Consider the following 26,666-nt stretch of genomic DNA (forward strand, 5'->3'; position numbering starts at 1 on the left):
TTAAGTACGCTTCTTAAAAAAAGGCTATTTAATCTTTTACTTTATTCCTTTATAAATGTGTTTGCAAAAATAATGCATTTAAAATTAACATAATGCATTTGTTCATAAGATGTGAGCATATCACCAAACAAAATGACTGGAGTCTTTTATTAAGCAAAGGGAGATGTCTTTCAAGGGCTTCAGCCCTTGGCATATTTAGTGTCCGCATACGCACTAGAAAATCAAAACAATTCAGTAGGCCACACAAGTGCAAAGTTTGATATGTTTTATTTTGTCAAACTTGCAATAATGGTCAAAAATGAATTTATATAGGTTGACTGACAGAGGGAGCTGACAGTGTGTTGAAGAATTATGGACAGGGCGCTTTGAAGCATCTGGTTCAAAAACGCATATCAACCTTTGGTAGAAATCCATCCATCCTTCCATTTTCTGTACACCCTGTCCCTTAGTGGGGTCGGGAGGTGCTGCTGCGGGGTCCACCCTAGACAGGTGGCCAGTCTGTCCAGACCTTTGCTAGAAATGGCGCCTTTAATTCCAATTTGCAGTACAGAACAGAGAAAACTACAGAGTTGTCAATGTTGTGTTAATCTGTTTATAGTGTAAAAAGAGGAGCCAGCAGTTTATTTGAGGAAATAAAGATGCAGAAGTTAATTAGTTGGTTAATTAGTGGTTGTGCAGCAGTCCACTGCACGACCAATGCGGCCGCCGCTGCTAAGAATTAGAATTAATTCTCCCTGTGGTTAACTAACGATCAGGAGCGCGGCAGGTATAACATCTGTCCATTTCGGCGAATCAAAACCATGCAAAAAATAAAAAATCCTCGTAAAACGCACGCCCAGACCGGGCTAATTTCAACACAAGTTGTGTTAGGTGACTGTTACTCACACTGACGTTTCTCTTTTAAAAAAATCTGAGTAAGTCCTACTGCTGTTTCAGCCTTTTAGTTGGTGGTGGCATTGTACTGAAATGAGATATATAAAAAAAAACATTTTGGCTAGCGTGGCAAACGTCTAGAGAAAGTTAGCAGTTAAATATTGGATGAGTGATCAGCCCAAGACTACGGAAGAGGATTAGGGCCACTGGAGAAAAAAAAAAGTTAAGTGATTTTTACATTTTATTTCAGTTTAATACGGGAAAAAAGTCAGAATTCTGACTTTTTTTCTCAGAATTGTGGATCTTAATGTAGATGGACACCATGAAGGCAGAGATGTGGAGCACTTCACTGACAAAGATGTGAGTTGTTTGAGAGAGCCAGTGACACATTGGTGGAAAATGACGAAATTAGGCAACTTTTTACGTGCCCGAGGGGTCCCCTCTTTAATGGAGGAGCAGAAGGTCATTAAACAAGAGATCTAGTCTCTAAAAGAGACATGGCTATGGCTTGATGCTAACATGTTTGTTGTTAAACATACTTTTGTTATATTACATTTGTGTTGTGTTTTCCAAATAGTGTAGAAAATTAATGGTGGTTTATAATGTTTACCTTTTATGAGCAGGACAGGAAGCAGAGAAGTGTAGCATTACCTCCAACTAGTTAAACTCATAATTATGAAGTTATTCAACAAATTCCTCAAGTAAAAAAGTGCAACTTTTATTTTTTATTTTTTTTAACCAAATTTGTTGATTAATTTCAGAATTATGTATTCCTTCCAAATTTCCAAATCTGAAGAATTTTTTAAACCAATATCTACATTATTTAACATTTAGTTTGTTTTAGCAGTACTTCCTGTTATATTTCTTTATACATATATTTTACATTTTCTTGCACAGCAAGCTCAGCAGATTTGAAATTGTGTGCTTGTGTAAACACAAGTAGTCAATCTTTACTCTAAACATATATTCTGGTTATTTTTTAGTTAGACCTTCTTGTTTTTATATATCTGTATAGTACCCCCCCCCCCCCCCCCCACCACCACCAAAAAAAACTGTAAATTGATTAGAAACATTAATCATCTGTCAGATTTCTGAGAAAAAAGTCAGAATTCTGAGATTAAAGTCAGAAATCTGAGAAAAAAGTCAAAATTCTGAGATTAAAGTCAGAATTCTAAGAAAAGTCAGAATTCTGACTTTTTCCCCCATGTTAAACTAAAAAAAATTAAAAAATCAGTTAACTTTTTTCAGTGGCCCTAATCCTCTTCCTACAAGACTAAGATGACTAAACCAAAAAGATTCAGTTTCTATATATGAAAGTGAACTGACAACAAGACGTTATAAATAAGCAATATTCATAGCAGCATTCCCGACAGACCATTTTACCTCATTCACAAGTTTCTGGCTTTCTGTATCGCTGTTTCCCTCTGAGTGCTCAAACACTGAACAGTTCACAGAGGGGAGGGGGAGTACAGTGACGTAACGCTATGCTGCGCCTTCAAAATAAAAGCACGATAGTTAAAAAATTGTCAAAATCTAATATTTTGCGGTACAATTTTTGGGGGGGACATATCCACCTGGCTTTTATATTGGGGGGGACATGTCCCCCCCGTCCCCCCCGCTTCCTACGCCGCTGGTGTAAGGGTCATAAGACGGGATCCATTCCCACTGATCAGCTAAATCAAACAAGATAACAAGGACATTATTCTGAGCAAAAATACCTCATAGTTCCCACACTTTATGTACGAAGCAGCTTTGGTTTGTTTAATCAGACCTGAGCCTTCAAATAAACACTGGACCTTTAGTAGATTGCAGCTGTGGAACTTAATCAATTATTGCCAATCAAGGTAAACAGAAATATGTAAACACATTATTTAAGCCTGAAGCTACAAATATAAAGTAAATGTTAATTTTATACCGGAATTAACAAACAGGTGGCCTCAAAAGACCAGTGACTGTGGGTTTAATCACTATCGGGCTGCCTAGAGAGAGCATGTTCTGTGTTGAAGTTTAATCCACTTATATTTAATATAAACACAGATTGTCTAACCAAAATCTAATTGAATACTGACATACTTTCTGTTTTTAAATATTTAGTTTGGGGTAAAAATATAAAAAAGTCCACAAAGCCAATAGGAAATAACTGCAACTTAAAGAAGCATCTGGATCTGGGATCAGAGGTGAGTCACATATGGGGGCATAGAGGACTTAAACCACCGTATTAGCTTAGCCCAAAGACTCTTTCGGATTGGGTACTTCGATGGGCACTGTCCCATTCCTGGTGGCTGCTGGGTTTCCCATAGGCCTCCTGCCCTCTGACCCTTGAGCTCTTACCCAGGTCCATATTGGGCATTACTGGCCTCCAGTGGAGGCGGCACTATGACCACTACAGTCGGGCCCTCGGGGATAGGGCGGTTTGGGGTTTGGGCCCTCAGGTGCTCTAGTCTGCCCTTCTCTGGTGGGTGCAGCCATTCCTAAGTCTGCCTATCTTGTGTCCCATTGATCCAGTGGACGTTTGGATATCCGGGGCCAGTATTACCTCTCTTTCTATTCAGGGCCCTGTAGGGCGAGTCTGGGGCCAGCCACACCTACTATTAGACACATTTTCCTTCTGAAGTAGCTTTGTAAATACATGAGCATTCCCATGCATACACACCAGAGTAGTTTGGTCCCAAGTGTTCAGCGATACAGCTACAGATATATACCACCCTGAGTAATATTTTGGAATCACCGTAGGTTTTGACGTTGACACACACAAATATCTAAGGGATAACTGTTGCTCTGAAAGCTTTTTTTGATCTCTTTTTTCTTTCCTTCTCATCTCATCCAGGTGTGGAATCAGAATTTTAGGAGTTAATGTATATTTTCTCTGTTGTCTATTTTTTGTTTTCATGCACTCTTTCCTGTCTCTGTTTCTCTGTCCCCTTAGTTATTATCCCCTCTTTCTTTCTCACTTTCCTGTCTGAGTCCGTTGTATACGATTTTACTCCCTAAATAATTTTTTTTATAAAGTTTAATCTACAAGTACTGAGCTGAATCTTATGGTAAAAGTCATACCGTTGTGCTTGTGAAAGCAATTCTGCTGGGCTATCATCTAGCTCTGGGATATCTATTTCTAGAGCTACATTGCCCCCCCCCCCCAAAAAAAAAAAACAAAACAAAAAAAAACATGTCTAGCTTTTTATAATAAAGCATGGATGGATGACATTTTTTTTTTGGGTAATTTAAACTGTTTTATAGAGGCTGGGTGTTTACCTGCAACAAAAAACTACAAGGATTTTATTTGGTCTTTCTGGATCAAACTTTAAAAGAAAAGTATAATAGAAATAATAATTTTATATTTCCCATTAAAATATGAGCTTTTATTTGTGATATAGAAATGGTAGAGAATCATAAACTTCACTACATGGAGACATAATCAATTTACATAAAAACAATGAAAAATGTCTACACATTTAATGGGAATTATTAAGATACTAATTATTTTATTTACTTAACTTTAATCCTGTAAAATATTTGGTGAACTACTGTGAGGATATAGCACTATGTTGTTAAAACAAAAAAGTGTATAAAGTATAAAGTGTGTGGGTTAGAGTAGTGTGCTTGAGCTCTGAGAATGTGTCAAGTACCTAGTCCAATTCTCACAGCCTCCAATCTGGATCCCTTGGCAAGACCCTTAACCCCTGATTACTCACAGGGCGCCACACAATGGCAGCCCACTGCTCCCCAAGGGGATGGGTTACATGCAGAGGTAAATATCTCCAATGCGAGTTCAATTAATTATTTGTTTTGTGCACTAAGAGGAAACTAGGACTTTTTAAATGATTAATTATTATTTCATTTTATTATCAATTTTAGAACCAGAAGAATTCTGTAGATTTCTCAATGTTGTAATCTGTGAGTTTAGTTACAGAGCAGCCATGGTTCCACATAAAATCTGTCAGATTTTATTTTGAGTTTTATGCACTAAAAGCACAAATCATTTCAGTGAATACTTGAAGTAAGCATGTAGGAGGATTTGGGATTGCACTGAAACATTTAAAGATGTATAATTTTATGCTTAGACTAAATTCATGATGATACATATGTACGGTAAGTGAAAAAAAATACATTAGTCATCATTGACAAAAAACAAAACAAAAAACACCCTGTTTCTATATTAATTATATTTTCTCCTTGATGACACATCTTTCTTAAAAAAGACCAGAATTTTTTTCTAATTCCCTCGTTAAATTATGGATAAGTAAACACTAAACTGGCAGTACTTATACGACTCTGAAAAAGTTAAATATTTATCTGCAGTATAACATAACTGCAATAAAACTTGGATTTGTGTCTGTATTTCAGTAATCAAACCAGAAGCATTAACGATATTTGCAGAAAAGCTTGCATTTTCAGGAGCTGTTTTCCTCCACAGAAGCAGCGCAGAGATGATGCCAGAGCAGAGATCTCACACAAAGTGTCTCATCCCATTCTGTTTACAGTCTGCTTGCGCTTGGCCGCCAGCAATCAGGATTCAAAGGCAGGCCACACACCCCGGCATGGGGCCAACATCAGCAAGACGTATTGGGTATTAGGCCATGCAATCTCCATTTCATGAGCACCCAGTCTATAAACACTATTGATTTTCACACCATGCTTTTTGGCACTTGTATCTAGTGGATTGTGAATTGTCACAGAAGTGACTGGTAATGAATAATAATGCAGAGTTATGGGGCAACACTTGGAGATCTTTCCCGATATAGTTAAAACATGGCTGCTGCTGCTACTGCCAATAGAAACTGAAAGCTTGAGTACAGAATGAAGTACTTTAAAGATCAGTTTACCTTGTAGAAAGAAAACCAACAAAGTAAAGCCTTGGGGGAAAAAAAGACAGTTCTCTATGTATTTTTTTTATTAACATCTGCAATATTAGCTGATGTTAAGACAATCACGTAATAGAAATCCAATTTAATGTGTTATTTCTACAATGCTTTTATGGGCTTCATTTTCGTTACCAGCAAGCAGGTTTAAATGTACAACAGAAAGATTTAATTTCCAGCTATAAGCGGCAGTTTCAGGATAATCATCAGAATCCTTTATCCTGCCAAAACAATCCTCTGCAAAGGCAAACGGCCGAAAATACTCCAGTGGATTGTACTGAAACGAATGCAATGAATGTCATTAAAATAACCCAGACCAGTACTCTCATCTGAGGTAACCTGGATTTAACGGCAGCAAACAATCCAACATGTGCAAAAGTTAAGATGACCAAACTACAACTTAGGGACAACCAAGGAGTTTCACTCCTAATAAAACAACATGTAGAAAACTCATGACTTTAAAGCCTCTGGCTGCTAAAACCCCAGTCAGTCCTTGCAGATGCTCTTTCTGCTGGACGCTTCTTTATGTTAAAGTATTTTTTTTTCTTTTTTTATGTATAACCGTAAATGAAACCCAGCTGATCACTAATTTAGAACATTCCGAGGTAAGGAGACACTGTAAATTTATACTCTACTCACCAGGATCTGCACCAGTGATGTACCAGGAGCGGTGTTTTCAGGAAGGCTGATGTTATACAGAGGTCTGCTGAAGATGGGCCGGTTGTCATTTTCATTGATCAGTTCAATGAAAACACGAGCAAACCCCACATGATCTGACATGGACTCATTGGCATACAGCTAGTAGAACAAACGGGAGGGTAAAGAACAAGTTTAGATGATTTAATTATTTAATAAAAGAAAGACACGCTTATGTAACATATTGAATAAAAGGCATGACATTCAGACACATTAAGGCTTAATCCCATCTCACCACTTGCCCTTCACAGTTAGCTCAATGCAGTACATGGAGAGAATAGCTTATAGCCTCAGCATAATAGAGTAGTTAACTAAGTTAACATAAACTATATTGCCAAGAGTGTTGCCTTTTTATAGTTTTACATACAGTAACAGCCATTCAAAATGGCCGTTCCCAGTCAAAGGCCAGCCGAATGGTAGCCAACTTCCCTCCAACTCCTAGCAAAATCCCCTCCAACTTCTTCCAGCCACTGGAGTGACCCCCTCTTGCATTTTTTTTTACTCTGACGCCACCCTTTCAATGAATTACAGGGTCTGACCGGGAGTTAACGCTTCTCTTTAGATCTTAATGTCCACAAATCACGACAGAAAGGGTATTTTAGTACAAATATTAATGTTTAAAAAGGAATTCTAAGGGACCATCCAAGGTACCAGCCAAGGGCCCAGCAAGGAAAGAGGGGACAATTTGAACGGCTACTACTGTATTCAGTACAAAACGTTTGATGACATCTTATTTTCAATCTCTCTTCCTCGTAATTCCTGGGCAGCGCTTCTTCATCTCAGGCTAAGGTCTTCTACCAGAGGCCTGGGAGCTTAAGCGTTCTTCTCAGTATCTTAGCTGTTCCTCAGTCTGCACTCGTTTATCTTCTATCTGTCTATTCAACATATTCTCATTATCAGTTCGTATGAAATCGTAAGAAAAGTTATGCACAGTATTTTGTACGTTTTTGACGTTTTTCCTCGAAAAAACAGATCACTGCGCATGCGCAGGCAGACAGACGAAAAAAGCAGATCCGCGGACGGACGTAAAACTGGGAAAAACAGTGCAATAATTACTTCTTCATGTCTCTAACTACGTTGCTTGCTGTTTTGTATCTTAGGGTTAGGGTCAGGATTAGGGTTAATTGTATGTTAAATTCTATGTTATTGAATGGTGCGTAAGATGCGCATGCGCAAGAATATCTTGTCTCGAGGCAAGACGTAACAATACGACGAAATACGATGAAAAAAACGTCAAAAACGTACGAAATTACGGTGCATAACATTCAGCTCGGCAAAGAACTCATGCTCTTCCTCAACACTGAAGTCCTCAGACATTTTTCTTTCGTTGTTTCTTTCTTTGCTCAGGTAAACAGCACATTTCTTCTTCTACGCTTGCATTATCGGCAGAGCAGGCGCTGAATGCGCACTTTCATCTGGTTTGGTCTGCCGGCTTCCGTAGCGTCATGAACGTGCAGGTGCGCCCTTTCAGGAAATCCTATGCACTACTGTTTATGCTCTAAAAACATTCTAAATGACTTCGTTTCGAGTAAATTCTGGATGCTACCCACTCAGGACACTTGGAATACATTGGACGAGCAGTATGGAGGAATATTGACACGTTTTTTGTGGACTTTTATGGACCTTTGTGTCTCGGGCACCATAGACCTCCATTATTTGAATGTCAGCAGACAGCAAGAAGCCTCCCAGATCTCCAGATGCATTTGAGATATCAAAAAAGTACTCCAGAGTGTTGTTCAGCATGGGGGTGAGTAGAAAATGAAGGCTAATCATGTTTTGGGTGTACTATTCCTTTAAGGCTCTTTGCTCAGAGTGGCAGTCCGTGGTAGTGGGGCTTGAACTCAGAACCCCAGGAATCCAAGCGCAACGCTCTTACCACTAGGCTGCCACTCCCCAAAGAATGTTCAGTAATTATCGGGGGAAGGAAAACCTTCAACAGATTTAAAAAACAAGAAAAACTCTAATGAGCTTGTGTTTCACTGACAGCCTATCTGTCATTACGAATTGAGATGAAATTCTTGGACACATTGGCAGATCCCATTGTAGAGAACCGAGTCTAGTTTCCTCTTAGTGCACATCAATGCTCTGCCTTGTATGGTAATGTTTATTGCAGGAAAAAGGAGCTCAGAACACTTATAGGTATCAACATCTACTGTAAAACAACACTTTTGGTGATGATATATCATCCAACAGTTCCAGGCTGCAAAATTTAATAATACCCTGGTCTTTATCCTCAGCAGTACACCATCCACTGTGTCGTTATGACATTTCCTCATGGTTTTAGGTATACAAGCAGGTGAGAGTGAAACAATTACCAAGTACCAGTGGTTGCAGTGAAGTTTCATAAATATGCAAAAGATTGCTGCAACTTTATTCTTTCTTTGAATATGGCCCCCAAAAGGTACATACTTTCATTTTCAATAAATATAGTAACTTTTGTCTCCAAACCTACCACCAAGTAAATTCAACTAAGACATTCACAATAACTTTGGTTCAAAAGGATCACATTTTTAAAATTTTCCTTTTAAACTGTAATATATGGTGTATTACCCAATGGTGCATCTAATTCATCTGTACTAACACAAGTATAATTATGTATGTCTACTTAGACATACTAAAAGCACCCAAAATGAAAAGGAAAACTCACCGAAAAGCTGTAGCTCCGAATCTGTTCATAATCTAGTGGCAAGGCAACCCTCACGCGGATGTCAGCACGCCCTTGAACCGCTGTGGGGGAGATGGTAAAGTATTCCGAATTGTTTCCAGTCAAAAACACCTGGAACATACTGTTCACCCCCTGCCGAAGAAAAGATAGAAAAGAAGGACATTTCAAAATTGAAAAACAGATAAAAAAAAAAAAAAGAACTCTGGACATCAAAGTCAAATAATTTCTAGTATTTTCTGGTGGTGAGTATCCTTGAACTGTCAACTACAACAAATTCATTCTCTGATCATGATGTACCACTTTCTACTTTCCTTGGGAACATAATCCCATAAACAGACATTTTAGAACAAATCATGTTTCGAGATTGGATCAATCTCGTATATGTTGATGTTGATGACAATGTCTTGTTCAATTAGCGTGCAGTGTTTACTAAGAGTGTTCTAGTCTATCTCTAGACAGGCAACATATTCTCATTATCAGTTCGTATGAAATCGTACAAAAAGTTATGCACAGTATTTCGTGGGTTTTTGACGTTTTTTCCTCGAAAAAACATATCAGTGCGCATGCACAGCCAGCCAGACGAAAAAAGCAGATCAGTAGACGGACGTAAAACTGGGACGGACGAGCTTTCCACAGTGCAATAATTACTTCATGATGTCTCTCACTAGGTTGCTTGCTGTTTTGTATGTTAGGGTTAGGGTTAATTGTATGTTAGATTGTATGTTATTCAATGGTGCGTAAGATGCGCATGCGCACTGATATCTTGTCTTGAGGCAAGACGTAAAAATACGACGAAATACGATGAAAAATAAAACACGTCAAAAACCTACAAAATATTGTGCATAACTTTTCGTACGATTTCATACAAACTGATAAAGAGAATACACTGAGACAGGTCTACACACAGATCCATCATTTATCAAGGTTGGACACTGTTCCTCTTTGGATAATCTCTACTTGTAGAGAGTTCTAGTTCCTCACTTTTCACCTCATATCTACAGGATTTTTGTATGATTGGACCCTGGAAGTGAGATGACCATAAAAAAGGATGTGTTTTGCCTTATGTCATGATTAACTTGGTTTATCAAAGGGTAAAAGATGCCAGGCACTCCCACAACCTTCCAGGGCAACAGGGAAGTGGGGCAATTGCACCACAGAATCTCCACCATGCTTATCAATCGGTATTCCTGTCATCACTCCTGAGCAACCAGCAGGCTTGTAGAAAATGTCTAATGGCTGTTATGGGAGTAAATTGGAGGGGCCGTTCTCTAGCAGTAGAGACCCTTAGAGACCCTTCCCCTCAAACACCAGATGTCATTTAGACGTTCGTTTTTATGCTAAATCTGGTTGGTCCGGAATGGTCTTGATTTAGTCCAGGAAATACATGGTGAAAATTGGGCCGTGTTTGGTCGGTCTGATTTTGTCCCACTTTGGTCCATTAAAAGACTTTCAACAATCTGAAAATTATGGCTTTCCCTGTTTCACCTTTCAACCAAATGTAGATGTTTGGACGTAAATCATGTCGTCTTTTAACCCTATAATGCCAAATGTATCGTATTTGATACATACGGTTTCTGAAATGTTTTGCATCTGACGCCTTTTGCATAATTTAATGGTAAAAACTTTGCTCAAAATCCTATTGTTCCAAATCAGATATACTTGATAACAGCCAGTAGAAGACTACACAAAAAATAATCTTGACTTCTCGCATGGTAATAAATTATTAATATCAAAAATATATTTCTGTTTTTTCTTTTTACATATTTTGTTAAAAGTGCAAATAAGGAATTCAAACCAAAAAAAAGTTATTTTCTGTTTTGTTTTATTCTTGGATTGGGCTTTAAAGGGTTAAACCGATTTTTGATCAGTGGGTTTCTTACCTCTAATGCCTTCCTTCTCACTGTGTGTGCTGACAATAAAAAAAATTCTTAAGTCTTTATCCAACCTTGTTTCTCACAGTTTCATTTGTTATAAACATTTTAATTATGACTCTGACTGCAGGTATGTGCAGGTTTAGTGGAGTGATTTGTTTTCCTGTAGTCATTTCCTTACTTATGATCAAAACATGCATTTATTGTCTGAATGAATTCTGCACAGGTGGCAGGGCAGTTTGCATATGTTTATTTGCTAACACAATACATAAATACAATGCAAAGCAAAAGAGACTGCAGAAATGCATTAAACATAAAGCTATTAAAACATGTGGCCAAAAGTTGTCATCCTGAACAGATATTTAGCTTAGCTGCAAGTGCTATGCTTTTTCCAAAACATAAAACGGGGTGCTAAACTATATAAACCCACAAATATGTTTAAATAACTTTGAGAAAAATATGGCCAAGCTGGCCGAGGCTGTTAAAACATGGAGCTTTAATCATTGTATTTTATGACTTATACGCAGAAAAAAAAACGTTGATATGAATACAGATGACAACCATGACTATCTGCCCCAATACAGATACATTTTTCTGCTTTTGCGTTCCAGCTGACACAGGACAAGTTGCCAAGACAATGTTTATGATATGCAGATTATCTGAACTGAGAAGTCTGTTAAAATATGTGAACTAGTGGGCTGGTGTTTAGAATAAGATCAGTACTGTTTGATTAGTGTTTATATCTGAACAACATTTAGGATTAAAAAAAAACTCTTTCTCTTAAGCCTCCTTCGAACAGAACATTTAAAGAGTGAGAGCATCACTGGGAAATCTGAACCAATTTAAGGAGTGACATCACAGCACTGAAAAACCTCTCACTGTCTTGAGGTAAGAAACCTTTGCCAGAGCACTCCTGTGTTTGATATATAAAGCTGCAGGGCAGCCAATCATGCAGTCATTGTGGTGAACAGAGGGAGACGAGTGGAGTGGTCGGTTGGCATTATGCTGACAGTTCAAATAGCCCCCTTGTTTTTGTTTTCAGCTCTGGGAGAACCATTGTAGCTGATGGCTCCTATTTAAAAGACCATCCAATATGCAGGGTTGTCACTTCAAACTGGCCATAAACGTAATTGCCCGTCCATTTGCTATTGCCTCTAGAAGCCCCCAATAAAAGCATCCTGTCAGACACGGCTGCCACAAAGTTCAATGACAAGTTCTGGCAGCAAAAGTTTTAAAGATGCCAGCCGAGCAGAAAGAATCATAGAGAGAGCGAGAAGAAACAATGCGAGTGAGACAGAAATTAGACGTCTCTTCGTATTTCCTCACACTCACAAAAAGTGCTGAGCACTGGGTTGCAAACCAGTGTGTGAGTATTTTAAAATCACAGACAGTTTTCAAGATGATAACATCTCAAAATCTGCTAAAAAAAAGATGATTATTCTCAAATAACATGCATGGGCAGGAAGAATAGAAACAAGCTTTACATTTATATCAATGACAGCATTAAAGTTAGCTGAAGAGCCCTTGGTTACCCTGAAGGAGGCTTAAAGATACACAGCAAAGGTGGAAGAATCCCCACATTTAACACCTATCAGTAAACTACACTCCAGATACGGCTTTAATGTTAGAGCTACAAGGACAAGGCCGCTGTTGAGAAAAGATAAAGATACAAATTCCCGTTTCCAGCTTGGCACAAGTTATGTAAATTATAACAAGTCCTGAAAAGGGAACTCAGGTCAAATTAATCCAAATTATATGGTTTAAAATATACAATCAGATGAGGCTATGCATAGTTTGAACCAGAGATGGCAAAAGTACTCACTTTCCGTACTTGAGTAAAAGTACAGATACTTGTGTTAAAAAATACTCTGGTAAAAGTGGAAGTACTGATTAAACTTCTTTACTTAAGTAAAAGTAACAAAGTACAGGCTTGTAAATTTACTTAAAGTATAAAAGTAAAAGTAGAAACCACTTTTTTCATGCCGTTGCCTACATTTTAAATGGATGTCTGCCAATAGGACTAGATCTCTGTTGTGTTCATTTTCAATCATCTTGTCGTCCATGCTACTATGCTAACGCCACCGCCACCAAGCTGCAATGATTTGCCGCCAATGAATACCTCCGAATCTGTCGATTCATCTTGTAGTGGTGCGTCAAATGCAACGTAGATTCCCATCCAATTAGATTGAATTTGGTATTGATGACGTGAAAAATAATAACGGTAACTCCATTGAAATGATTCAAAACTAAAGTAACGAGCCAATTATTTAAAATGTAAGGAGTAGAAAGTACAGATATTTGTGTAAAAATGTAAGGAGTAGAAAGTACAGATATTTGTGTAAAAATGTAAGGAGTAGAAGTAAAAAGTCGCCATAAAAATAAGTAGTAAAGTAAAGTAAAAATATCAGAAAAATCTACTTGAGTACAGTAACGAAGTATTTGTACTTCGTTACTTCCCATCTCTGGTTTGAACCCAACGTGCCCATGGTGAAAATACGGTGGTAGTAAAATCATGCAGAGGGGATGCTCTTCTTTAGAAGGAACGGTAAAGCTAGTTTGAATTGATGGTTCCGTTGTTCTTTACTTTGCTCCTTGTTTTCTAGTTTTATTGGTTAAATTCCAGTTTTGTTGTAGTTTCTAGATTTATGTTCTCATGTTTTTCTGTTGTCCTCTGTTGCCCTTGTGTGTGTGTGTGTGTTCCTTTCCCCTTGGCTCCCTCGTTGTCTCCTCACACCTGCTCCTTGTCAGCTCGTTAGCCCTCCCTTTGTCTGTCAGCTACACGAAGTCAAAACAAACACGAAACGCTACTATTTTCCAGAACGTTTGTCTTAAAGACGGAGACGTAAAATAAATGTGATCGACCACATGAATGCATGAAAACGCTGCAAAATGTATGCCAGGCCTGTAAGTGGCGCTGTCGTGCCAAAGCAAAAATAGGCGAAAACAGGCAACGAAATGTTGGGCATGCGCAGAAATATTTATACAACAACCAAACCGGAAAACCGGAAAATGGCTCTGCGGGTCCATTTTCGTGGTTCAGTCAAATTGAGGTGCTGAACTATGTCGTCGATATTGCTCTGTTCTTCCTGGAGATATTCCAGAAGAAGAAGATATTGTTGTAAGCCCGACAGCAGGGTGAGTAGCATGAGCAGCAACCATTCAACACAGTACGGCACCATTGTTGTTGTGATACTGTGTCCCGCATGCGTGTTTAGAGGCGACGCTATGACGCATGCTTGTAAAAAAATAAATGCAGTCAGACCTTAAAGATGGAACAGCGAAAACGGCGTTTCAAAATCTTCCCACTCTGAAGGCTTAATAAAAAAAAGATCGTTTTCAGACCCCGAAACACTGGCTTCGTATGGATGAGAGGCTGGTTTGGTGGAAAATTTGTGAATTTAGGCCAGGGTTTGACTTCGTGTGGACGAGGCCTTATACTCTCCCTCTGCAGTCACTCTTGTTGTTGCTGGTCCTGTCATCGCTGTGGTCGTCTCACCTCGTCTCTCCCTGGCTCCTTGTGCGTGTTTTCCCTTGATCTCTCCATGGTTCTGGTCTGTTACATTCTTAGTTGGATTTTTGGACTGCCTTTGTTAACCATTTTCATAATTAAACTACAGGTATTCACCTCAGCCTCTCTGCATCTGCATTTGGGTCCTCCAAACCTCAACCAAGACGTGACAATTGAGGAAACTCAGGATAGAGCTCAATACAAGGAAATCCAATAAGAACATCCTTCTAGAGGTTTGGGAAACACTGGAATCGCAGATTTGCTTTATAATAAGGGGAATTGTTTAGAGCAGGATTGTCTGTCATTTCTGTAATGGCTGAGGTCCTGCATGTTTTAATGTTTTTTCCCATAAAATGGGAACACTTTAATGCTAAACAAGTCTTCATGTGCGAATGATTGATTGACCCTAATAATCTCACAATGGAGAAATTTACTCATTACATCAGCTCAAACACTCAAAGGAGAAGAAGAATGTGCCAGAGAAAGAAAAAGCTGTATGGGATATAAACTGTATACATATATTTATATATATAAAACACACTGTATATAGGCTACTGTATATATCCCATGTAAGGTCAACAAACATATTTCTAAAATTTTCTTCTTTTAGCTCTGGGATATTTCAGAAATTAGAAGTATCCTGGCCAGGGGAGATGCTGAGAAACTAGAGCCTGTTGGGATCTGGAGGCTTGTCTACTTTCTCCACCAGAGGGCGCACGAGATCTCTCCTGAGAGCATGAGCTGACTGCGACACCTGTTTCCCATCTGCTCATCAGGAGCCCTTCTTAAGGAGGAGGAGGCTGACACTTCCCTGCCAGAGTGTTTGCCAGTATTGGTACAGCAAAACCTGAGCCAGCTTTATCTGATCTGTAACCCTGATTTTTGTGAACCAATCTGATCATGTGTTCTTCTGCCTCACAGATCCTGACTTATCTGGAAATCTGTCATCCTGGAGAAAATAATCTCTGTCTGGAATCTGCCTGCCTGCCCTCCGCTTCAGTCTCTGCCTCTGCCCTCAGCCCTCTGCCTGCCGACTAGCCTCTGGACCCACAAGGTTCCCCCCTGCTGATCAGATTCCTCTCTGAGCAGGTATTTATCCCATTCATCTGTAAACTGCGAGTTTCCTGGATCCACTCTAACTGCTCTGTCCTCCTCAGTGGCTTCCCTCCCGTGACCAGTCTGACGAACCAAGAACCTGTGCACCCTTTTACTTGTGAACTTTGTTAAATAAATCATTTAACTTTTTCCCTGCCTCAAGAGTGATTTCTGCATGTGGGTTAGACGCCTAGACCCCAACATGACAGAGCCAGAGTTCTAATAAAATAAAAAGAGATCACCTTTTTCTCTTACTACTTATGTAGCACTAAATAATCAAGCTCCATCATATCTCAGAGAACTAATTGTCCCTTATATTCCCAACTGTGCACTTTTGCTCCCAAACTGCAGATTTCTGATGGTTTCTAGAAACCACTTTAACATGACGATTGTTAAGTTTGCATAGAAGTCTGTAGTGATACTTCTTATCACAAGAAAAATGGGCTTATTATCCCCAAGCCTACATGTAGCCACACGCTTGCTGTATTTTTGTCTCTGCTTGATAGTGTAATACAGGCATAAACAAAACATTCCCTGAATGGATAAACAGACCTGGCTCTAAGTATTCCCACTATTTCTCCTTAATTTTTTTTCTTTTCCTCCTCACTGCGTCCCTCTTTTACCATTTTTCACCTATAATTCAGACTTCTAACTTTGCTCTGTTGCAGGTGACTTTCTGTTCAATCATCTTCGAGTTCTTCTTGTCTCCTCTTCTTCTCTCCTCAGCTTTCCACATGTCTTCACCTATTTCTTTATCCACTTGACTTGCAGTTATCTGTCAAATTCCACCCTGGCAGCTGCTGTGCCTGAATCAATCAGAGTTGACTAGCTTTCGGCTTATCTGCACCCATGGTGATTGATTTTCCTCGTTAGGTATAATTTGATGCTCTATCCCATCTCTTCCAGAGCAAATTAAATTGTAGTTGAGTCCAATGCGCTGGTGTGAGTGAGCATGTGCATGTGTGAGAGGAGCAGGAGAGAGGGAGACGGAAATGCACGGCAGGCTCAGAAAACTGCTTTCTGTGTACAATTTGGTGTCCAGGTTAAGTTCACGTGTTAAAGCTGATTAGTAACGACTGATTTCATTGTTTGGACATTTACAATCAGTAAAAACAAAAGGAAAGAATTGAAAATAAATAGCAACTCCATGTGGAACATGGTGGTGGCAGGATAATGTTCAGGGATGCTCTTCATTAGCAATTCATTAGTGACAAGAAGGCTGGTGAGAATTGAAGTGGACAAGGTTGGTGCAAAATAAAATGTAAAAGAGGAGGAAAACCTGTAAGAGGTTAGTTGGAGGTTAAGTTTTAACTAAACAACCCTATGTCATGGTTTTGGTTCTGTTTAAGTTTTATCTTTGAGTTTTCATTGGTTTTATTTTCATTTTGTCTCATTCAAGTTTTTTTCTATTTATTTGTTGTTTTTTTCCTTAACAGTGTCCTGTCTGGCGATGTGGCAACACGAATAACTGTCCTGATGCCAAAAAAAGAGCCCAACAGATTTTGATTTCACAAGTGGAGCAGTACGGCTATCGCCATAGTGTTCTGCTGGATTTATGCATACAACTAGCTTTATTATAATTAAGCAGGGTGTATTTCAGATTATATGGACACTGCAATGTAAGTAGAACAGGAAAGGAGAAACACAAAAAAAGGAGAAAAGATTAAAGAAAGAGGAGAAAAAAGGGAGATAATGATAAAACGTCTTCAGTCTGCTTCATCAGCTGCAAAGAGATGTAAAAAGAACAGCACAACCAACGGATATAGTATAAGAGTTACACTAAAGTAACACCTTGATACTATCGCTGAAGTATAAGTAGTATTATTTAATCTGACATGTATACTGTGGTAGCTGAAGATAAGAATATGGGCTTTCTGTATGGAAGGGAATCTCTGAGTACCTGGAAATAAGCACCTGTAGTTGTTTGTGAAAGTGCGCTTGCGCATGTAAAGTATATCCAAAGGAAAAATGCTCCATAGTGGTTGTGAAGAGCCAAAGACGTTCCCCCCCAGACCACCGAGGCGAGCATCCGCTCTTTGGGTCCAAAAGGACCCAAAGAGCAAAGGCGCGCAGGAGGGTCCAACCCAGGAAATCTGACCCCGCACCAAGAGAGGAGGAGAGACGGCCTCGAGGAAGTCCCCAAGCCACCGCCATGCCGGAACCCCCAGTAGCTGCGGGGATGAGTCCGCAGGCTCTGCCAGCAGCCAACCACACTGAAGTATATCCAGCCATGGGCCCCTAGGGACCCGAGGCCCCAAGGGTGCCCCAACCCCTGGTGAGAGCCCCAGCGGGGCCCAGGGGCCAGGCCCCACGGAGCAGCCGCCAAGAATAAGCAGGATCCGCCCGGGTATCCACCCCGAAATGACAGAGCACCACCAGTGCACCGTAAGCCCAGGCCAGCCATCGGAGGGGGGCAGGACAGGGGGGAATGGGCTCCGCACTTAGCAGAGACTTGAGATGTTCTTGGGAGAGGGAGCAGTTCAGACCCGAATCTGACAAGTAAAAAAAATACACAGTCTCAATTACACCTTCCCATCCTAGTGCCCCCACTTGCAACACACAGTCTCTGTGAAGAAAAAAAAAAAGAAAAGGCGGACGCACATTCATACATAACACTCCCCGGCACTGTGGGGTCCTCGGTCCTGGGATTACTGGATGACCCAGTAGTGAACCTGAAATCTGGATGGGGGAAAGGTGGAGCAGTGTCAACGCCACACTAACCCATCTAGTTCAGACTTCAGACCCGGCCCTCCACCCTGCACCCGGACCAGACAACCCCCAGTACAAGCCACCCAACCAGAGCCTCCAACCCCCCCACCCCTAAATAATTCACAGGGCCACTTTCTCCCCCTCAATACACCAGTCACCCCTCCCTCCACCCCGCTTTGGGGAGAGCACAAATGACAGCCCCGGGACCGGCAGGCCACCCGAGCCCCGCAACAGTCCACTGCCAAGACCCCGCATTAGGAATCCCGCTTCTCAGGTGTAATCAAAACCGGGAGTACCAAAGGTGGTGTCCGGCACAGTTCACCCCCCCTCCGGAAGACAGGAGGCGCCAGCACAGCCCCCAATCGACAACACAGAACCCTCAATGTCTAAATTGAGTCTAAATGCGAGAGGAGCTGGGGGGGAGCCACCCGAGGTGAGACCCCATAAAATAACCCCCCTCCCAGTGTCCTTACCCCACATCACCCCAAGACATGGATGTGTGTTCTGAAAATGTTGTAGATGAAAGTGTCTAAAATGCAAAATATAATCGGGGTGGGGGACGTCATCAGATGGGCTAAGATGGGACCCTCCAGTAACGACCCCCTACGCAAGATCCTACATGTGTGGCAGTGTGATGGAGCAGGCAGAGGGAGGAGTCCAGGGATGGGTAGAAAAGGACTAGGGGGCTTACTTTGCGCCCTTAAAATGCTGGAATCACGTCTTTAAGTTAAGATAACTTACTTTTCTTAATAATGTATGGAACTATTCTGTGTTCTGTGCATTTGTGGATCTTGTTTGCTTGTGTGAATCGTTCTTTGTGTCTGTGAATCTTGTCCTTTGCATGTATGAATCACATGTGTATTTCTGAAAATTAAGACTGATCTACCTCCATAGAAAACCACCTTCTTTATGGTTGAAGGAACAGAACAATAGACAAAGTATAACCATAAATCTGGTTAAGATGCTTTAGCCACATTAATAGCAAAGCATTGAACGATTCTTCAAATTAAAGTGAAAAATAAAATCCTCCACATTCATAAAAAGCTTTTTCCAGTCAATGGCAGTTGTTTTAGGAGCTGCAAAAATATTTCTAAGGTTTTGGGGCTTTTTTACGCAGGACAGTTTTATAAGTTTTTGATTTTACAAATGAACGTATGACTTTAAAACTGACTTCCGTATTTCCAGGTCTGATAAAGCTGATTTCAAATCCAGTTTTATCTGAAATTATTATTATCTTCAGATTTTCTCTTATCTGTGTATCTGTATGCACTTACAAATTTCAGCTTACAACAAAGAAAAAACCCTAGTTTTCCTTTTGCATGCATGAGATAAAGTATTTGACCCATAGAGACCTTCTGTAAAGACAGGCAGTGGTGCAATGCTAACACGCTGAGCTACTTTTGTAGAGTACATAAACATTGTCTGGCAGTAAGGAAACAATTCACTTACCTCATCTTTATCTTCTGCCTGGATGAAAAGAGGCAGGGCAAAGCCCACTTGGGCAAGTTCAGTGATGCGAAGCCGGTACTCGGAGCTGTTGAACTTTGGGGCATTGTCATTCTTGTCAATTAATAGGATGGTGAAGGTGGTCATCACTGTTGCGTCTGATGGGCTGCGATCATCCTTCAACTCTGTGGCCTTATAGAGAGCAACAAAAGAAAGTGGCAAAAAAGAAAAATTGAAGAAGGTATGAAATGCAGCTGATTGGACTCCAAATGTCATTCTATATAGGGGCGGTCAGCGCGCAATCTCACAAGATATTTACAGCTGTTTATTTATTGGATCAAAAGGTTGACAGGTGACCTCCAAGCAATCATAGAAATTGCCTCAAACAGAAGGCAGGAGTGCCAGTACATGCACATCCTCACATACACATTCAGTCGGATTCAGGAGAAATGAGTGTCTCTGAGACACAAATTCAAATCCCCTTGTTGTTTCTGAAAAAAGAAAAGAAAAGAAAAGACAAATCGTGGAAAATCGGTATGAAGCATCGTCTTTTATTGATAAAGAAAGGTCACAGTAAGTACCAGAGCAGGCGCGAGCAGCATGCTCATCCCTGGGTAATCAAAATAGTTTAGCCTCCAAGTCTCCTTAATCATTTGACCTCCACCTCTGTCTGTTTGGTGCTATCTAAGCAGCCTGAAGTTGAGAAATTAGTTGTATTACTGTGGCATAGCATAATCAATACCAACCCCGGCAGAGAAAGCAGACGCACAGGGAAGCAGGAAAATTTGGAAAGAAAAAAAATCCATATCTTATAAATATATTTTTGGTCTACATTTTCTCTTTCTATGAACATTTTGTTATTTTCTTGTTTGAAATTATTGATTTTAATTAAAACGACAGACTGAGGCTAGTTTGAATCGTTCCGAACTTTCTTTGGATTAAACCTCAGACCGAGTTCTATCTCAATCATCTTTCTATCAACACCGAAATGAATGCAAAACATTGAAGTCCAAAGGTGCTCTTACTTCTATAGTATCTGATTATATTCTAATTTAAATTTTGGATGGGAGCACATTCCTAAGCCAGACGTTTATTCTAAGACCGTTCAAAAAGCTTTTTCCGTGTGAGTTCTTGGCTTTGATCTGTACATGGCTGTGATTGTGATACAGCGTATAAATATATGTCTTAAAGTATTCACTAAGCTTGTATTCATCAGAGTGTTTGCTGACGACGTGCTGCATTGATGGGTGACCTGAACAAATCGAAGGCTGCTTTTCTTTCTTGGGTTGAGTTCATGAGTTCAGACAAATAACTCTGAACACCTCAACAAACTGCACTCACCTTCACAACGATTATAAACTACAAGAAAAGATGAAAATAATCTATTTTTTTTTATTTTCCTGAGATTAAAAACTACTTTATGAATCACAGAACTGGCAACACTTTTGCTATAACTTCTTCTATAAGTTCTTGAGTACAGTAGATTGGCATTGGTGTGAATCCTGATTGCAATATCCGACCTAAAAAATTGTGGTGAATTGCTATGACAACCACTGAAGATGGAAGCCATTGCACTCAGAAAAATATCTTACCCAAATATTAAGATTTATTTCATTTCAATTCCGTAAAAAAAAATTCCCATTTAATTTTTGTCTGATAATTTTAACACAAACCCATTAAATAACCATTACATGATGCATATTCGTTAATTTAATCCATCCATTTCTGTCATGCTTATTTCTGCTGGGGTCGCAAGGGGTGTTGGTCCCTATCTCCAGCTTTTTACGAGCGAGAAACAGGTCGCCAGTTCAACACAGAGACAAACAGGACAAAAAAACATTCACACCTAAGGAGAAATTAGCGTAGAGAAGCCAATTAACCTAACAGTCATGTTTTTAGACAGTAGGAGGAAGCCAGAGTACCCGGAGAGAACCCACACATGCTAAGGGAGAACATGCAAACTCCATTCAGAAGTTTTGGGTAAGTAAGTAAGTTGAGAAAAGTAAGTATAAAAAAAAAAGTATGTGAATTAACAGAAGTGCTGCCTAGGCGTCCTATACTACGTTGTCACACATGGCTGCAAGGCAGCAGTGCTTCCCACTGCGTCGCCTATTAATGTAATATTCTTCAAAATACAGAAATTTGAGGTTTTTGTATGTTAGAATAATTGTATATAAATGTATCTGTGTAGTGTTATCATGCATAAAGCTATGTGCATGTTTTCATAGCCGCCTTTTCTGAAGTATACTGTGATTTGTGGATTTGCTTTTCGGGAGGTTGTGGTTGATTACGAGCAGCACTCGACCTGCTGAACTTTGGTGAACAGCTTCAACAGCTTAAACTTTGACTGAAACCTGAGATTTAGAGGACATGTTTACTGAGACTGGAAGTCTGAGTTCCTTATGTGTCCCCCCCCCCAGTGTAGTCTCAGCTGGGACCACAAATTTCAATAAATAGCGAGGAGAACGCTGGGACTGCAGAGTGGGTTGGAGATTTGTAAACTCCGCAGTCTCTTCCAACTCTCCTTGCGAGTAAAACTAAATTAATTGTGTCTTATTTTAAGAGTAAAAATACTAATACCATTGGCAAACTATCTCATTTACCTACTCAAATTAAGGGTAAATACACTTAATTTAAGACATTTTCACTTATTTCTAGATCGTTTTTCCAGTGGACAATGTATTTAGAATTAATAGTGTATACTTATTCAAAATTAATACTAATTAGTGTGTTTTTCTCAAACAATAATTTTTATTTGTTTAAATTGCATAATAATCAGGTTGCGTTTAAGCAATTTAAACAATACACTATGTATTTGCAGTAAATACACTCAGTGTTAGTGTTGAGTAAATATTCTTTACTAAAAGTAAACACGTAAAACTGATAATTATGTATTTATAATGTATACACTATCATACAAATGAATATGGATCATGTAAGGTTTATTTAATAATTTTATGTTAAAATTATCTAAAATTATTTCAATTGAAAGGTTTCATGTAATAAATTCCCATACATCTTCAAATTTGGGTGAAATATTTCTGTGAGTGATAAAAGACAAATGTAGGTGCTGGAGCCTTAAATCCAGCAACAAGTGTAGCAGTTTCCTTTGGGACGTATAAAATCAATCCAGTCTGGTCTCCTAAACTCGCAGCGGTGACAGGAAGTAACACATGCAAAACATTTAGTGAAATAGGCTGGTCTGCACCACTGCTGCACCTGTTGTTCATTGATATATGCAGTCTTAAGGGCTTGTTTATTCTCCCGCAGCAGTGTGTCGCAGTGAGCTTGTCGCAGAAATTTCTGATTCATGCCACATATTGAAGCATGGTCTGCGCTATGTTATTTCACACCACAATGCATATCTGCATTAACTGCGACACACACACAGACAACCTGGTTTTTGAGTATAAATCAGCCTTAAGTTGATCCCTTGTAGCCTTCCCAGCAGTTGTATGTTTTTTTTTGTTGTTGTTGTTTTTATTTACACAAGCCAATCAGATAATTTGTTTGAGATCTGAGTAGATAAGGCCTTTAGTGTTTATATATACACATACACTCACCGGCCACTTTATTAGGTACACCTGTCCAACTGCTCGTTAACACTTAATTTTTAAGCAGCCAATCACATGGCGGCAACTCAGTGCATTAAGGCATGTAGACATGGTCAAGACAATCTCCTGCAGTTCAAACCGAGCATCAGTATGGGGAAGAAAGGTGATTTGAGTGACTTTGAACGTGGCATGATTGTTGGTGCCAGAAGGGCTGGTCTGAGTATTTCAGAAACTGCTGATCTACTGGGATTTTCACGCGCAACCATCTCCAGGGTTTACAGAGAATGGTCCGAAAAAGAAAAAACATCCAGTGAGCGGCAGTTTTGTGGGCAGAAATGCCTTGTTGATGCCAGAGGTCAGAGGAGAATGGCCAGACTGGTTCGAGCTGATAGAAGGACAACAGTGACTCAAATAACCACCCGTTACAACCAAGGTGGGCAGAAGAGCATCTCTGAACGCACAGTACGTGGAACTTTGAGGCAGATGGGCTACAGCAGCAGAAGACCACACCGGGTGCCACTCCTTTCAGCTAAGAACAGGAAACTGAGGCTACAATTTGCACAAGCTCATTGAAATTGGACAATAGAAGATTGGAAAAACGTTGCCTGGTCTGATGAGTCTCGATTTCTGCTGCGACATTCGGATGGTAGGGTCAGAATTTGGCGTCTACAACATGAAAGCATGGATCCATCCTGCCTTGTATCAACGGTTCAGGCTGGTGGTGGTGGTGTCATGGTGTGGGGAATATTTTCTTGGCACTCTTTGGGCCCCTTGGTACCAATTGAGCATCGTTGCAACGCCACAGCCTACCTGAGTATTGTTGCTGACCATGTCCATCCCTTTATGACCACAATGTACCCAACTTCTGATGGCTACTTTCAGCAGGATAATGCGCCATGTCATAAAGCTGGAATCATCTCAGACTGGTTTCTTGAACATGACAATGAGTTCACTGTACTCAAATGGCCTCCACAGTCACCAGATCTCAATCCAATAGAGCATCTTTGGGATGTGGTGGAACGGGAGATTCGCATCATGGATGTGCAGCCGACAAATCTGCGGCAACTGTGTGATGCCATCATGTCAATATGGACCAAACTCCCTGAGGAATGCTTCCAGCACCTTGTTGAATCTATGCCACCAAGAATTGAGGCAGTTCTGAAGGCAAAAGGGGGTCCAACCCGTTACTAGCATGGGGTACCTAATAAAGTGGCCGGTGAGTGTATACACATATATATGTCTTACTTCAAGGTACTATATTGTTTTTCATACAAGGGATCCGGATCATCTGAAAAGGTGATGTCATAATAAACATCAGATATTTAAACAGTTATTTGGATGTTTCAAATATTCAATTACTTGAAACCAGGAAAATAAAAAATGGCCTCCAAATGGCATAAAATAAGGTATTCTTCTAATATCCAGGGTATGTTCAGTGATAGAAACCAAGTGTTTTCAGGTTAGCTATTTAGTTTGCATCCCTTGAAATCAGGATGCCCTTTGTTCTCTGACATTAACTGAATGTTGTCTCTTTTTCTGATCAAGAGCATCATGGGAGAACATCTTAACAAATAAGCAGTTTTTGCCTTATTTTGCATCAAACACACTTGCATTTTAAAATCCTCCTTCTGATACTATGCAGAGGTTTCTAAAGTATTAATATTTATGACTCAAGTAGAAGTATAAATCCTCATGTTTCAAAATACTTTTGTAGAAGTCAGAGTGTCAACTTAAGCTTTTTACTCAAGTAAAAGTGTAAAAGTACCATTTTCAAATTACTTTAAGTATAAAAGTAAGAGTAATGCAGGAAAAATGTTATTTATAACTTGATTTATAACTTTCTTATACTTAATTTTCTTAGCGTTATAACTAATGGCAACAGTGTCAAATTTAAGGATTATTTATTTTGGCGTGTGGTGAACAACAAGTTGGGGCAGCACCGAGTCCAACCACAAAGAAATTAATTGTCTGGATGAAAAAAAAATGTTGATGGTTTTTAATTTTTTCTTAAATACAAACAGGCCATAAAGAAAATTAACGAGTCTATTTTTAAATTGAGTAGAAAGTCGAGATAATTGCAGAAAATGTAAGGATTAGTTGCCTAAAAGATAATTACTACAGTTAAGTATAAATAGCAAACATTTCTATTTAAGAAAGTACTTGTACTTTGTTACTACACACCTCTGTCACTATGTTGATTTCCTGTTTGTATCAAAAAGAAAATAAATGCAGTGATAAAGTGTTGATGAGTAAATAAAGACACCTCTTTGAATAATTGTTGAGCGGTCCATTGATCTTGATATTCTTTCTGATCATGTTGTAACCACCTGGAAACCTCATGAAGCACACAGTGTGATCCAGGACAGCGGTACTCCAGCCAGCGAGTCTTTTGAGACTGTATCAAGTCCAGAAGCTGCATTGATTTATTGCACTAACATATCAAAAGCTCTTGATCCTGTTGTGAGAGAGTTTCGATCTGCTCTCTGGGCTCACAGCCCTCCCGAGCCGCTCACCTTGACAGTGAGAGTGAATCCTGCTGAGTAGAGAGGGTTTTCTCTGTCCAGCTGGCCGTTCACTGTCAGGGAGCCGCTGATGTAGTCCAGGGCAAAAACACTGTTTGTGTTTCCTACATGGCGATAAGAGAGAGACACATCGCAGACAGTCAGGGAGACAGACAGAGCTGGCATTGCAGATAAATCAATACAATTCCCCAGGCCGTATATGGGAGGTAAGCTGATGGTTAAGCAATGTCTGAGTTTCATGCAATATGGATACAGTATGCTGTGTTTTATCTCTCTCACTACCTGCTTTGGCTGCTCAAACATCTCCATCCGTTCTCGAGCTTTATATTCTACCATCGTTCAAGTTCAGGTACTCTAATATTCCTGCTACAGTGGCACAAATATATGTTTTACTTTTTAAAAACTTTAGTGAGCCGAGAAATGGTTCATATTGAGGTATAAATTTAAACAGAACATGTCCAAATATAACCACAGTGTTATTGATCAAGATGAGCAGAAATTAATGTAAGGCTCTGTATAAGAATGGTCAGAGCAGACTTCTCCTGCTGAGGATACTGAGGTATTTTCAGTGCAGGAGGTGCTCCTAAAGACCTTCTACGACTCTGTTGTGGCATCAGTCATCTTCTATGGAGCTTCGGCTTCATTTTCAGGAAATGCAGCTCTGTGATTGGAAGCCCGTGTGAAACAAAAGGATCCTAACTAAATGATAATCTCTGTTGGATAGTGTTTCCCACCCCGTGCATGAAGCTGGTACTGAACTGGAGAGCTCCTTCAGTGACAGACTGCTGCATAAGGGTGTGCAAAATAATCGTCATGACGATGCATCGCGATTCTAATTTTTGTGATCTACTGCATCGATTCTTGAAGG

General features: G+C 39.8%; 1 protein-coding gene across 1 annotated transcript in view; it reads right to left on the reverse strand.

The window, feature by feature from the left end:
• The window catches only part of cdh23 (cadherin-related 23), a 240,909-nt gene extending 214,946 nt beyond the window's left edge, over positions 1-25,963 (reverse strand). Inside the window, exons 1-4 of the mRNA XM_038281401.1 lie at positions 25,790-25,963; positions 19,726-19,914; positions 9,076-9,225; positions 6,372-6,530 (exon numbers count right to left, since the gene is read on the reverse strand). Of these exons, the coding sequence (XP_038137329.1) occupies positions 6,372-6,530; positions 9,076-9,225; positions 19,726-19,914; positions 25,790-25,963 (672 nt within the window). The remainder of the gene's footprint in view (positions 1-6,371; positions 6,531-9,075; positions 9,226-19,725; positions 19,915-25,789) is intronic.
• Between the last annotated feature and the right edge of the window lie 703 nt (positions 25,964-26,666).

Source organism: Cyprinodon tularosa, unplaced genomic scaffold (assembly GCF_016077235.1).
Source record: "Cyprinodon tularosa strain WSP-4 unplaced genomic scaffold, ASM1607723v1 ctg170, whole genome shotgun sequence".
In the NCBI taxonomy this organism is placed as follows: Eukaryota; Metazoa; Chordata; class Actinopteri; order Cyprinodontiformes; family Cyprinodontidae; genus Cyprinodon; species Cyprinodon tularosa.